Raw genomic sequence first — 14,982 nt, 5'->3', positions numbered from 1 at the left:
ACTGCCATACTGCACCGTGTGTATCAAAAGACAAACATGAAAAAGTTCCATTGTTTATGACTCTCAGAAGGTAACATTGGAGTGCTGTGCCAAAACTTCAACCTCTGTTGACCCTGACTTGTTAACAATCTTCATTAGTGAATGTGCTACTTGTCCCTTTCACCACTAAGCTAGGCCATGAAGTCTGAGAGACTGTCACTGTCTTTTTCTGAACAGTGCATTCATATGAACTCCCAGCTCTATCACAATCGCAGCCCAGCGCCTTGTCCCAAGACAGAACAATGACCAGAACCGTATAATGAGGGGAAAGTCAAGTGAGTGTTTCACTCCACTGTTCTGGGGAGCCGGAGGAAAATGGACAAATGGCAATCCTGCTCCCCTTAAAATAATCCCTTTGGGCATGCAAACAGAGCTTTTGTCATATTCCAAATAGTAGGAGAGTGGGTGGGGGCAGTGTGACAACTCATTCCACGCATGCCTTCCCACTCTGTGTCCAATCCCACTGGCCACTTCTGCCATTACTACAGGCAACATGGTGCATGCCATGCCAACTCTTTTGGCCCGGTTGCGTCCCTCTGAACATGCAGCACGCCCACTCTGCAGCAGGAGAATCCTCTGCATGCCTCTCAACTAGAAAGCATCCATCACACCAGACCACTTTTATCCAGACTCTCTTTTCCTTCATTCTACTTCACTAAAAGCTCAACACCCTTGGAATTCCTTGTCAATCTATGTGTAAAAACAGCATTAAAAAAAGAGCTTGCATAATAACAGTTGCAACACACAAGTTTTTCAAGGAAGGAACTGGGCAGATGCCTTGAATGCCATTTTACTGCTCATGTCACCTGTCAGTGACCTGTGCTTTTCAAAGACGTAAAGACAAGCCATGTGCAAGTAGAGGCGAGTGCAGTGTGAAACTGAAATGTTTACAGACAGTAAATCACTTGCGTCCAACAAGAGTGAAAATAAACCCAGCGTATCACCATTCAATGAACACCCACATATTGTCACCAGCAGTCATAGGAATAAGAAGCATTCGTGGTGGACACAATGGAGATATGTTGTGGGCTTTCAACCCTGCATACCTTGGGCAATTCTTTGAGTTGGTTGGCATCGAGAAGAAGCTCTTCCAGACTGCGACTGTAGCGGAATATCTCGTCGGGGACGGTCTGTAAATTGCAATGCCGCTTGTCCACCGACTCGACGTGGCGGTTACAGCGCCACAAGGGGATACACTTCAGCATGTCCGGCCGCCGTGGGGGATTTGGTTGCCGGTGCTACTCAAATCTCCGCATCGGAGGGTGAAGCAGGGAAAGGTTGCTGCGGGGGTTGAGGGAGAGGAAGAGGGAAATCACTGCTGAATGAGGTCGAAAACACGCTCAATGTCGAAACACTTCTGTTCCCACGACGATCCAAAATAGGAGGCCGAAATCCAGTTAGAGACACAAAAATTAATCCCCGCAATCAGATATATTTCCGATTTCAGTTCAGTTGTAGTCACGGGGTATCAGATTTGTCGCGTTGTCCACCCCCGGAGTTATAATTAACGTAAACAAAACCGAGAACTCCCACTTGGTTGAAGTGTTTCCTCACTTGCACTCACTTCACACTCAGTGAGTAACGTTAGCCTATTTTGCTACCACCACCATCCCTGAATCAGACCGATGCCCTGCTGTTGCTAGCTGGAAAACATGCAGCCAGCTGCCCAGCTATAGATAAATGTTGTTTGATAAATCATAGTTATGAGTAACGGTTGCTATTACAAGCACTTGGTCTATGCTATAGATAATAGCTACCACAAAATGTCCCGCGGAGCGCGTCTGGCGAGTGACCCGGGTCTGGCTGCGCAGGGATGTGCTCGTCCTCGCCGGTTGTTGTTAGCAAGCTAGCTAGTTAACGTTAGCTAACATTACGGCTTACGCCTTTGTGCCTGGCTATCGTTAGCTAGCACTATCGGCGACCGTTACTAAACCGCTTCTAACGACCTAGCAAGTCCAGCAGCCACATCCCAAAAGACGCCGAGGAAACTGTCCAGGGACTGTTTTATTTATTACGATGTAGGTAAAATATCAGCAGCAAGAGCAGGAGCTTCAGCAGCAGCAGTGCTTCCCTCCCCTTGTTGAGCTGAGCCAGGCCGGTTAGTCGTGTGGGGGGGCTGGGCTAGAGTCGAGCTGGAGCGCCGCCGCTTTGCGCCTCTCTATCGCAAAGGCCACACTTTACCTTATAGCTCCACCTAGCGATGGATACCCTTTGTTTTGTTTTTAGTGCACATGACCAAAAAAGCCACTAATTTCAAGCAACATATTTCTGTTCTTCCTCATATTTCTGCTGTTGTCAGTCCTCTTCGGCCCAAGCTTGTAGATTCTTTGGGAGGTGTGTTGTTTTCTCTCTGAAAGCACTTGATTTTTTTTATTCAAAAATTTTAACATTTTTTTAACACAAAAAATAACATTTACTGAATTATTGAATCTTCTGTTTTCACTGTACTGAAGCAATATGCATTTACTGTGCTATTCACTCATATAAGGTTACTTTGTACTATAGGGTTGCTTCAAATCAACTGTTATTCTGTCTGTTTTCATGCTATAGGCTACTCTTTAAGTTATGTTTGTTTAAAAACACTGATTGAGAGTAATTTGGAACTTTGTAAATATATATTTACATTGAGGATTATTTATTATTCACATAGTAAATATACTAGCAAATTAGTTAAAGGGTTAGGGTTAGGTAAAATTGTGCTGGAGACATTGGAGTTTTATTCCTTTTAGTAGTATGCAGATAGTTTCCACTGCATCTATAACTATTTCAAACTCTATTTTCTATTTTATTTCATTACTCAATACAATGCTCTCATCGTTTTTGTTTCTCAGTTTAATTTTTCCTGTCATACTAAATACATGTAGGCCTAGACTATGCCAATGCACAACTGACAGCAGCACTATATGCTCAACGACAGCAAAAAATAAACTTTTCTTCAGTTTAACTGATTGAACCTCAAACCAAATATGTGTCCATATGATATGTTCACATCTCTCTTTCCTCTCCCTCATGAGAATCGACTCTTCATCTTCTTCATAGTCCTTCTCCAGAGTGTCTTGACAAACCTCTCAAAACATTCCTTCCTCCACACCCTCACTGATGGACCAGTGCATAAAAGCTCACTTGGCAAGGTCAAATTTATAATGCAGTGTTGCTGAGCATGCACACAGCCCCTCTGCTCCTTGGCAAAGTAAGGGAACACAGTGGAAGGATGGGAGCTGATGCCCATCTGGGACACACAATAAAACCAGTCTGATAACTGCATATGGTTTATAACACCACTTACTGAAAAACAAGCTTATATTAAAGTACTTTTCCCCTAATGTATGAAATGGTTTCACTAGTATAAGATTCTTACCTTAAACCCAGTGGGGTACCTGTCCACAAACTGGAGAGTACAGTTAGTTTTGATTACAGCAATAATTCATTATAATAATTAATTAACATCCTTAGGCACCACATCCACCACCAGGCCATGTACTTTCCATGATGAGAGTCATGTTTCACCATCTGGTTGGCGGGATCAAAGCGGGCATCGGTGATATAATCTAGCCACAAAGAGCTGCTCGCTGTCGGCTTTCTCTGCAGAGGTGACTGGAGCACAGGTGACTGGAGGGAAGTGGAGACAGGCAGAGGGCATCAAGTCGGTCTGCAGCGCCATCAAAGAGCGGCAGAGGAGTGATGGAGGAGGTCAATACAGGGCTTGATCATTGCTGTGGAAAGCTGAACACAGGAATCAAAGGAAAGAAAAGGCAACATTAAGCTTCATCTTCTCAATCTGGATCAGAAAGAAGGATATGTTTCATCAGTGTACAAACATGGTGTGCAGGATAATTAATTCCACCAACACTATGAGAAGCCCTGGAGTTCAGTGCATTTTTTTAATTATATTTATGTATATATTTGACATTTTGAGGCATAGTTAACTACTGCAACTATCACCTTCACTGACTATAATAAATTAAGTCAGATGTTACAAAGAAATGTAAGTTTACATACATCAGGAAGTTAACATTCCTTCCTCTTTTTTCTGTGAAGAACCCAAACTGGGTTGCATGGTTTGGGTTTAGGTCCAGACTGTAGTCTCTGGTGAAGATGTTGGAAGGATGGACAATACATACAAAAAGAAAGTAAATATTTCTTACACTTCTTCCTGTGACAAACTTAGAGAGAATCTAGTTTCTGGCAGGCAGCTGTTGGAGTATGGGCATTATAAACAGTGAACATTCTTTGCAAAAATATACAATTTTAGCATTCAGGTGGTTTTGTATTAGCCTATATGTGAATGCAATGTGATAATTTTTGTATTTAATTATTTAAATTTATTATGGTTAAACCTCTTCAAATGTGAAACAACTAGTACCTTGTAAAATATATTTTCAACTTAACTTCCCCAGTGGACATTTTACAGTACCAAGTCATCTCATCTTCTGTGTACTGCACTAGCTGTGAATAGCTGAAACACTGATATTTGCTAACCAGCTTGTGAACTCTGCCCAGCACCATATCTACTGTTTCTATCTACTACTGCTATCTACTTACAGTATTAAATCAGGCTGGAAATGAACTTTTCATAAGCCTTAATAATTAACCATGAAAATTAACCAATTAAAGAAAAAACCTGGGCCATACTTTTTTGAATGAAAACCTGATTTGCTTTGAATCAAGGATTACGACTGGACTTCCCCTTTATAATTTAATTGCTTAAACTCTGTATGCAATCATTTACCCTGTCAGTCATCCTTTGCTTGTCCGTCATTGGACAAATGATATTCACTTAAAATATAAGGTGTTGTAATTAACGTCAAGGGACTGTCCCCTCTGCTTCTAGGACTTTGACTTTCACTGGACAATATTCATGTTCAAAGTCTTCATTGTGCATTTGTCATTCCCTGAGACCCACAGTCCACTCCCAACTAGACCCAGAAACCTCACTTTTTCTCCAATACCAGTACAGCACAGATTCCTCTCAGATGATCGGAATATATAACTATATGAAATACATGTTTGCCTTCAACAGGGCACCAACTACATGATACAGGCGAATAAATTATAAAACTACTAAATTCAGTGAATAGGTACATACAAACACAATTAAAGCGGTAGCAATTGAAAAGATCACCGATAAAATGCTGTTTATGGTCAACAAAGGCTTTTATTGAGTACAAGTTTTTACTGAATAATCAAATACTTTGCCTATGCTCTACAATCGGAATCCTGAAATCTGTTTAGAAATACATGACTGAACATCTTCAGTACGATTCTTCATTCACCAAATGTCACTCACAACCATCCATAAGAAATTTGCATCACACATTCTGTGGACAAACAAGAACCTTTAATTGTAGAAAGAAAACTGTTTACATGTCCTGACAATTTCAGGAAGGAAAGAAAAAACAAAACAAAAAAAAAACATCAGCAAATGTGGGAAAACTCATGTTTTACAAGATTTGATTACAAAAATTTGAAAACATACACACACAAAAAAGGAGTCTTCACAGATCACAAAGCAAAAGTAAAATCTGAGGCGGGAATATTTTTGAACCAATCCCTCAATGGGACCCTTTAACAATAATAATATCAACATCAATAAAAAAAAAAAGAAAATAAAAATGTAATTACAGGTTTAAGAGGCCCGCATCTCTTGCTGCAGTGACTGTGGCTGAATGAGTCTGGGCAACAGGGATGGGACGGGTGCTGGTGAACCGTTTCAGACAGTTTATGCGGAGAGGTCACTGCTGTTGAAGCGGTCTTGGTCGTACACCTCCGCCACGACTTTGCGACCTCCGAACCAGCGGTCGTTGAGGGCCTGGATGGCTTTGTTCATCTCCGAGGCCAAGGAAAACTCCACAAAGATCTTGACGATGATATCCGCATCCTCCTCTTCGCCTTGCTTTTCCTGGTATATGATGACTCTGTTGACGGCGCCGAACTTGCCGCACTCCTCCGTCACCTCGCCTTCCAGGTCGTCATCGATGTCCTCTGGTCCCACCATGTTCCGCAGCACCATTACCGTGGACTGGGGACGAGCAATGAGTAACAATTATCTCTCTTGAAAGTGAGAAGGGAGCAAATAAAAGCTTTCTACACAGCAATGCTGCCTCATTGCCATTCACTTACCCCGGAAATAAACTTCCATCCCAATAACTATTTGTAGACGAGGACTTTTCTCAAGCAAAGTTTACAAAGTGTTACGCAATCAAGACAAACAAAAGGAGCAGAGATAAGGTTACACAAGAAAAGAGGAAGGAGGCAAAACAAGGAAACAGTGGAAAGACAAACATCATTATAAAAAAGCAAAGAGTAGCTGCCCTTATATTTACGGCCTGGTATCGTTTAGTTTTAAGCCTAGATTTAAAAATGGCCTGTAGGCTGCTGCTCAGGAATCTAGACTGCACTCAGGCTCATAAGGGGTTAAGAGGTCAGAGATAAGTCAATGCTAATCATGCTTTAAAATTGATCAGCACCATATACTAACAGGTGATCAGTGAAGTGATGCGATTTCTTCTGTTAGCACCAGTTAAAATCCTAACGGCTGCATTCTGTACAATGTGGAGTCATCGGAAAGACTTTGTTCTGGGAGGAATTAGGAAAGTTACAGCAGTCTTTGTGAGTAGAAATAAAGTGTGAATGACTTTGTCGAGATGGCTCAACAACAAAAAAAAAAGTTTAATTTAGACATGGTGACATAAAACAGGACTGCACAACTCTCTTTACTTGGAACTTCAAAGGTTACGTCAGCATCAAAGATGACTACCAAGTTTCTGGCAGCTGGCTTTATATTGGCCAATAAAGAGCCAACTTAATTTTGAATCAAATTTATGGTACTATTGGGGCCAAATAGTATTATTTCTGAAATGTCAAGCATGGTGTGGTCTCTTTAAGTAGTTTTAGGATGAAGCTAGAAAACAGTCTTTTACCTCCGTCTACCAAATCTCACCTCTGATTTCCTAAGCAGTTTCTGCATGACCATGTGTCTGGCACTGCTGCCTGAGATGCTCATGTGCTCTTGGTCGCTCAACATCTCCTGTCCCGTTCCATCCTGCAGCATCTCCTCTTTCTCCTCCTTCTTCTCTAGTTGGTTGGGGCCGCCAGCCAAGGCTTGATTGGACAGGACCGGCGGTGATGCTAGCACAGGGTTCACAAGGCCCACCTGGGGAAGCACTGGCATGGGAGGCCGCACTGGAGTCACACCTTTTGGGGAAGGCAGAGATTCAGAACAAGATGTGTACACAGTGACATCAATTGTGCATACAGACTGTTTCTGAGAGTAATCACATACACCATGACTTATAAAAGGCATAAGAACCTTCGCCACAAGCAGGGAGCAGTTGCCAATTATGCGAATTAATCACCATTATCGAGGGTCGAATGGAAGGAAGTATTGATTGTGATGTGTTTGACAAATGCTACTGACTTAGACTCACTCTCTCTACAGTTTGCCAGGACACACCTATCCTAAAAGACATGATCTCTTTCAGTTATGTGCCCCTGACTACTAAAACAGGATTGAGTCAACTGGGTAGCCAATACAAACATACCAAAATATTCCCTACTACTTCCCACATTCCTTTTTCAAACACGTAAATGCCATTGTTTCCAGATATAGGTAGAACAGTATATAACATATATTGTTATATATTATATTATATTATATTATATAACATAACATAATATATAACAGCTAGGATAAAATCAGAAACATCCCTAGTGAACCTAAAGTTCTAATGTATGTATATACAGTATGTATGTATGTATGTATGACAATATGGTGCTTGGACTCATGCTGGATCAGGATTGATGGGATTGGTTTAGAGAAGAGACGTGGAACTTCGGATTATTTTGTACTATGCAATACACAAGGCAGATACTTGTAGATCACATATCAGTCTACCATTACACAAAACCCAGATTTTCACATGAAATTAAGAAACACTGGGCTCCTTGACTGGAAAAAGAAGGGAATTGTTAATTGAGCATTACTTTCTAGAAATCATTCAAACAGTAGAATTTAATTAATTTAATTTCTAACAAGGGCTTCTTCAACTATCATCAACTCATCCATCTATCGGTCTTTGACTGCATAGGATTATGTTTGCGGCTTATTTACTATTAATTTACTTAAATAAAACATTGATAAACAAATAAAATCATGAAAAACAGTTCTACCAATACATTCAATTTTCAATATCAACTAAGGTTGCTACAAATGTGTCTCTGTTCTCAGGACACACACAAGACATCAGGTACACATACTTAAAATTAAAAACAGTAATACACAAACCAGATCTATAAAATTAGATGAACGGAAAGTTTGATATAGAAGTATAGGCACCACAAAGATTTACTTAACTCCTGAACACTCACTCATGTCTTGGTACACACCTGTGATGACCCCCGGTGCCTGGGCAGCCATGACGGCCTGAGGTATTCCCATTTGCTGACCGAGAAGCTGGGGCGCAGCTAACGCCCCCAGGACTGATGCCCCGGCTACAGCCTCCTTGAGAGAGGGGGGGCCGGAGACATTAGGCAAGGGAAACACACAGAACACAGCACAAGGCAGCACAGTCAACGATCACACAGCATGGCACACAGTGAGCTCAACCTTACCTCTCTTCAGGGGAATCAAGCTCACTAACAATACAGACTCACTAACAAATTCAGTGATTTTTCTAAGCAAGCGGTAAATACAGTATTCAGGTAAAAGGACTTTTCAATATCGGCACATGCTACACAAAACACCATTTACCGTTAAACAATCATTTTGACAGCTGACCTTAAAAAACAGTCGTCAGTGAGTCAACTTGTTTATGCTTGCTAAGAGGTTTTTAAGGCTCTCAGCTTACACACCCAATCAGTGAATGGGAGGAGCTTTGCTTCCTTGTGTTATAACTATACAATGTGTATAAAAAGGTAATGACATCTTCCATTGGGGGTAAATTCTGTGTTTTGAACTCATAAAAGGCATATAAGGCACAAGCTATTCTGGCCTGGGATAAATAATATTTGTGCCCAGAGTGGTCTGTGGTTTTTCAGGGCTGTTAAACTGACTCTGGGGTAGGGCAATTACTGTTTCATGGCTATATTTACAAAATCCAGTCACATAAAGAAAAATTCTGTGCCCATAATTGTATCTGTGCTGTTGGTATCATTAAGTTAAGTCTAGCTAAATCTGAATTATATTTACCTGGAAGGCCATTAGATCCCTTTGGAAGGGATTCATACTTGCCTGGGCCGTTATCTTAGCGGTGGCTGCCGCTGCGGCTACAGCCGCTGCGGGCGGCAGACCACCAGGGGTCGTGGGGGTCAGTAGGGGCATGGGTGGGGTCACGGCTTTGCCCACCCGTAGGTACTGACCCCCCAGGTCAAAGAGGTTCATAGAAGACACAGCGTCCAGGGCCGACTGTGGCTTCTCATACTCTGCAAGCGAATGAAAAGAGTAGTTAGTAGCAGAGCAACAGCCACGCACCAACAGGACAGCTTGAGGGCCTCCCAGCTCACCAATGAAGCCAAAGCTCCTGTGTCGTCCTGTGGTGGGATCCCTGGCTAATGTGCAGGACTTGATCCTTCCGAAGGCCTCAAACACACTCTTGATGTCATCATCTGAGAGGTCAGGGTGGACTGATGCCACGTAGATCCGGTTAAAGGCGCGCGCCTCCTCTGCCAGCTGGTCAATGATGGGTTGCGCCTGACCGATGTTACTTGGCCGCCCCACCTACAGCACAGATCATACCAGCACAGGGCTACTGAATAGGGGGTTCATAGTGCCAACCGAGAACGCATTACCGAAAACCTCAAGACGCCTACAGCACCAACTATCAGAAACGCCACCAGAGATCAACTGAAGAGACTCTCCTGCCACAAACGCGACTAAAAAGCTCTCTTGCCAAGCATCCACTGGTCTTGCTTAGCTGCATCTCCACTAGACCACCCTCTTAAGGTCCGGTAGGGGGGTTTTGAGAAATATAAGGCTGTCTGAAAACTATATCCTTCTATCATTCTTGACCTGGCCACCAGCCCCATTATAACCTAATGCTGTCTTGCTAGGCTACGGTGGGGTTGGTTTACAGGCTGGTATCGAGCTTGACAAAATTAATCTACCAAAGGTAAAAAGCAAAATTAACAATAAAACAAAACTGATCACAATACTTTAAGTGCTATTCAGATCATTTCCAATTTTCATACACACTCTTCTCATTTCAAATTGCTTGACACTAAATTCAAAACCGGGCTGACTGTCAATCAAAAGGGCCTCTTAGGGATGCCTGCAGGGATGCAGCTAAGATTGAGCAGCAGCACTAAACATAAAGCTGATCGCTGTAATAACACTGTAATTCTTGGTTTACTATTTTGTAATGAAAGAAATGAATCATCAGCTTGTAATGGCACTGTAATAGAGTTAAATGTGTTCGTTCTGTTCGTTTTAATTACACACGTGGAAAACAGTGCAACCCTCTTTCCACTTGTGTTGTCAATTAACCAAATTACAATGCAACTACAAAACAAATTCTACACATAACTGTGACAATATCAAACAAGGCTACAGCCTTATTACAACAACACTAGATCAACTTCATGCATAGTGGGCCTAGCTGAGCTAGTGGTAACGCCGACCGGGGAACGCAACAAATGCCTGAGGCTACCGCCACTCTCTCTGACAACGTTCTCTCTCTTGCTAAAACTGAGCCCTTCAAAAGGCCCCGTTTAAGCTCCCTACACCAGACGAGCATCTAGGTGTGACTGGATCTGTGCTGCAGGTGGGGCGGCCAAGCAACACCAACCAGGCGCAGCCCATCATCAGCACATCTTGGACACAGAGCAGCGCCACGCGCCGCTGGGCATCCTACTGGAACTGGTCACTAAAACAACGGTGATGACATCATGGAAGCAGAAACACAGCACAAACAGACACTACATTGCACATACACCCACACATACACACAGCCCACGCACCTGAAAACCAACGGACATATACACAAGCAAAGAAAGAGAGAGATGAGAGCGGCTTTAGATACTGTCAGACATTGAGATGACACTAATTAGTAATTTCACAAGTCGTTTAAGTAACACACAAGCAGTGAAATGACAAGTTGACCCAGTATCCCAAATGCCAGAAGGACTCCAAATCTCCAAATTCCCATCCCACCCCACCTAAAGATAAAGAATTAAAAGTGCGGTAGGTATGAGGTAGTTCCCCTCTGTCCTGGTGTTCAAATGACCCTAAGACATGTCCGTGTCTCCAGGATACACAGATCCACTCACCTTAATGTTGCGCCCCCCCAGCATGACTGAGTTCATCTGCTCCAGAGCCAGCTGTGCGGCCTCTGGCACATCATACTCCACGAAGGCAAAGCCCTGCATAGACACCAGGGAAGAAAAATACATAGGACACCCACAAACAATGAAACCTAGATAGTGTCGTCTGCCGTCCCGGACGACACGAGAATTAATACTGAGTTTATCAAATGGCAAATGACACTGACCTTGTGCTTCATTGTAACAGAATCCCAAGACATGTCAATACTCTTGATTGGGCCGAAGGGAGCAAAGGCCTGTCTGATGGTGTCCTCACCGAGCTCGTAGTATATGGAGCCCACATACACCCGACACATGATGGCTAGAGCGCGCTGCCGCTGAGCCGCCACCTGCCAACCAAGGAGAAAGACACATAATAAGCATTAGACAGTCGCAGAAAGGAAGAGAAACACACACAAAATCAATCTAGATGTGTATGAATAATTATCTTTACAATAAGTTCTGAATTGCTATGTCCATCTGTGGGGTAATTAATGTGGATTTACTAATGTGTTTGATTTCCCCCAAAATAGGCATAGAGGCCAATGCCAAGTTAGGGAGTCTGGACATAATTGGGTAATAAAGGGGTATGGAAATCAACTGACAATTTTTTTTACAATATATGCCAATATAATACCTAGAGTTATATAATATATATCTATGTCACCACTTGTAATTACCATAAGGCCTCTATTCTAATACTATGCAATACATGTATGGAGGAAAATACATTGAAGTGATTGACATGCACAGCCCTCACTAAGATTTGGCTTCTGAAACTGACCTGTAGTCCAGGGATGCAAGTTAGGTAACAAAAGTAATCGTGGAGTTCAAACGAAATCCATACAAAGTCCTGATGAAAGCATTTCACACTTACATCTCAAGTCTCTAAGGGGAGGGGGGTGGTTTAATCACTGAAGGCTGCTGTATTTTTCTGATGTCTTTAATTCAGTCAGCTGATATTTTCATTCTATCACCTACAGGAAAACTAATAATAGCCTAATTCATGACATAATGGGAGGATGACTTGTTCACTGACAAAAAACATTGACTTTGAGATGGCCAAAAAGATCCCTGTTCCAGCAGTTCTCTCATTTTGGTTCATTAAAAGGGACTGCTATCCCTCTTTAGTCCCATGCCAAAACCGTTCTCAACTTTTATTTATTTTGAGAGAATGCATATTTTTGAAGGACACTTGACTTTTCTCACATTTATAAACTTAGCCCTTTAATAACGAAACAGCTATGGCTATTTTATTGTTCATAAAAATAATGTAAGTTATCCCATTATGAAACTCATGAGAACTTTTATCAATAGTTATTTTATCTCACAAATGATTACGGACATGGCCACAGATACAGTAGCAGCAGAAAGCCATGTTTTCTTGCAAAATATGCATTCTTTGGTTAGCTAAAAAGGCAGGGATGATGCCAGAACAACCAATAAAAGAAGGGTAACAGTCCCTTTTCCATCGGGAATGCGCACAGAAAAAAAGTTTAATAATCTATTGACCGATTGTAAAGGTGAGAGAGGATCTCCAAAGCCCATTGTCACTGCTGCCATCTGAAAGACAGTAAAGACGAAAAAAGTGCTGAAAAGTAGGTTAGATATGCCTTAGCTTTGTTTTTTCAAAAGGTCATTGCTTTGCTAGATAGACAAGAGTGTTTAGGCTAATACTTTATTCAGACTCTCCCTCTAAACAACATACAGCTTGGGGAGTTGCCTCCCCTATGTACAGCAACCCATTACAAATCACCACATAGCATTTCAATAAACATATGAAAAGTCCTCTTTAAAAAAGTGCAAAACATTTAACATGTTTATCAATGCTTTTGGGATGATCTTCTCCATCTGAAAAAGAGCAGAGGCAAAAGCAAGGGCACATGGTCTACACATGGTCTTTCTCCCAGCTTGGGGGAGAGAGGAGTAAAACTTAAATAGTAAAGGAGTAAAATGTCCTAAAGTGCTTCAACAAAACAGAGTTCTGAGGCAAGAGATGTCTGAACTACAAAACACTATGTTATTCTCTCTAGAATCAAGGCTCACAGGAGACAAGAGTATTAAGACGTTCTTGTTTGAAGGTGAATCAAAAACATGTTACACATCTCACCTGCAGGTTGGTGAGCTGTTGTTGCTGATGGGCAATGGTCTGCTTCACCAACACACTCTTAATACTCTGTTCCATGGCATACTTCTTTGCCTGGAAGAAAAATACAAATATGCACTACTTATATTTACATTTCAATTCCTTCTTGTTAGGAAATTATATTACCTATAAAATATTATCTGTAAAAATGACAAGACTACAGTTTGGCAGAGTTGTGGTTGTTTCCTACCCTCTGGAGAGCCTCCTGCTGCTCCGGGGTGAGAGGCGGCAGGCCAAGCTTCGAGCCTGTGCCTTGTCCATTCTCCATCGTCAGAGCTTCACCTCCCTGGAGATCAGATACACAGCAGTATAAAGAAACACCCAGACCGGGTTACTCTTAAACACCTGCCGGTAGATAAATCCACAACTTCAATTTCCCTGCAGGGAATTACTGTTTTGTAAGAAAGATCATGTCACCTCACAGAGCAAAGAATAACATTAGATGGATGCTAGCATATCAGATACATAAGTTTACACCCGGATTTAAACCCGGCGGGACCGGACAAGCTCCTTACCTACGCCCCCGCTAATCGCTGGGTCCACCAGACTGAGGCAGGAAAGCCCCCAAGGGGAAGAAGACTGATGGGGAAGCTTTAACAAATCAACAAATTCTAGGGGAAAGAAAATGTCTTCAGACTAACAATAAGAAAACAGCCAGCTAGCATTATTTTACATAACAAACTATAAGTAGCTAGCCAGTCTTTCGTTTGAATGAAGTTGGCTAACGACGTTAGCTTGCTGCACGATTGCTAATGACGTCTTCCAAAGTAGCAAACTGTGTCGAAATAACTAACGTTAGCTAGGCAAAGTAGCGTTAGCACGCTAACGTTAGCCTTAGCCGAAGTACTTTAATCAACATTACCTGTGTATCTATTACAACACAATAACCTAACTGCATAATTGTGGCAATCAGTGCTAGGTTAGGCCTGGTAGCTACTCTTTGCCATCTGGCTAACGTTAACGCTATCTTTGTGGCTACAGGCTAGCCACGAGCTTTCATCAATATGGCGCGTGAAGACAACTACATTTCCCCAATAAAATGTATTGTTACTTTACTGGATCTCTAGTGCAATCAGATAATACTAGAGATTGCGTATTATTTACTCAATAACCAATCTAGCTAAAAAGTTAAAAAATCTTTCTTTAGCAAGAAATTTACCGCAGTCTCCGTAACCGCCATGAAGCACACCTTCTTCGCGAGGCCCACACACAACAACGATCGCGAGATCTTGACATTTTCAATGAAAGCCATCGCGATATACAATCTCGCGCGATGTGTGTGGTGACTCTCATGGCTCTCATGGCGCTCTTCATGGAGACAGGCCTGACTGATACTTCCATACTTGACTGCAGTCATCTAAATGAAACGTACATTTCGCTTGGAAAGATTGTAGTTCTTCTGCATCTTCTTCTCTAAATTCTTCTACATTATTCTACTTTCTCTTTGTACCTCACAAAATTAAACAGAGGCACTTTCATTTCCTCTGCACGCGACCAAGATT

At 42.1% G+C, this 14,982-nt stretch overlaps 2 protein-coding genes across 11 annotated transcripts in view; both read right to left on the bottom strand.

Moving 5' to 3' along the window:
- scrib (scribble planar cell polarity protein) overlaps positions 1-2,110 on the bottom strand; it is a 74,355-nt gene extending 72,245 nt beyond the window's left edge. For all 6 annotated transcript variants that reach the window (XM_071525817.1, XM_071525818.1, XM_071525819.1 and 3 more), the window contains exon 1: positions 1,086-2,110. In XM_071525817.1, coding sequence (XP_071381918.1) covers positions 1,086-1,244 — 159 coding nt within the window. In that variant the 5' untranslated portion in view covers positions 1,245-2,110. The remainder of the gene's footprint in view (positions 1-1,085) is intronic.
- Positions 2,111-5,174: 3,064 nt separating this feature from the next.
- On the bottom strand, positions 5,175-14,698 carry LOC139649437 (poly(U)-binding-splicing factor PUF60-like). 5 transcript variants are annotated; one of them, XM_071525841.1, is made up of 12 exons: positions 14,640-14,698; positions 13,996-14,091; positions 13,671-13,766; positions 13,445-13,534; positions 12,847-12,897; positions 11,523-11,684; positions 11,302-11,394; positions 9,541-9,754; positions 9,227-9,459; positions 8,407-8,539; positions 6,980-7,233; positions 5,175-6,058 (listed from the first exon to the last, which is right to left on the bottom strand). In XM_071525841.1, the coding sequence occupies exons 3-12, from the start codon at positions 13,746-13,748 to the stop codon at positions 5,759-5,761; spliced, it is 1,608 nt and encodes a 535-aa protein (XP_071381942.1). In that variant the 5' UTR covers positions 13,749-13,766; positions 13,996-14,091; positions 14,640-14,698; the 3' UTR covers positions 5,175-5,758. The 5 variants fall into 5 exon arrangements, with proteins under 5 accessions (XP_071381942.1, XP_071381940.1, XP_071381941.1 ...); XM_071525839.1 differs by lacking the exon at positions 13,996-14,091 and having other exon boundaries at positions 14,640-14,685; XM_071525840.1 differs by lacking the exon at positions 13,996-14,091 and having other exon boundaries at positions 8,425-8,539; positions 14,640-14,685.
- Between the last annotated feature and the right edge of the window lie 284 nt (positions 14,699-14,982).

This window comes from Centroberyx affinis, unplaced genomic scaffold (assembly GCF_046629955.1).
Source record: "Centroberyx affinis isolate AG114_WGS23_722 - 3 ecotype Tasmania unplaced genomic scaffold, CSIRO-AGI_Caff_v1 ptg001340l_1, whole genome shotgun sequence".
NCBI classification, from domain to species: Eukaryota; Metazoa; Chordata; class Actinopteri; order Beryciformes; family Berycidae; genus Centroberyx; species Centroberyx affinis.
The sequence above is the reverse complement of the archived record's forward strand: the minus strand, read 5'-3'. Positions and strand labels throughout refer to the sequence as shown.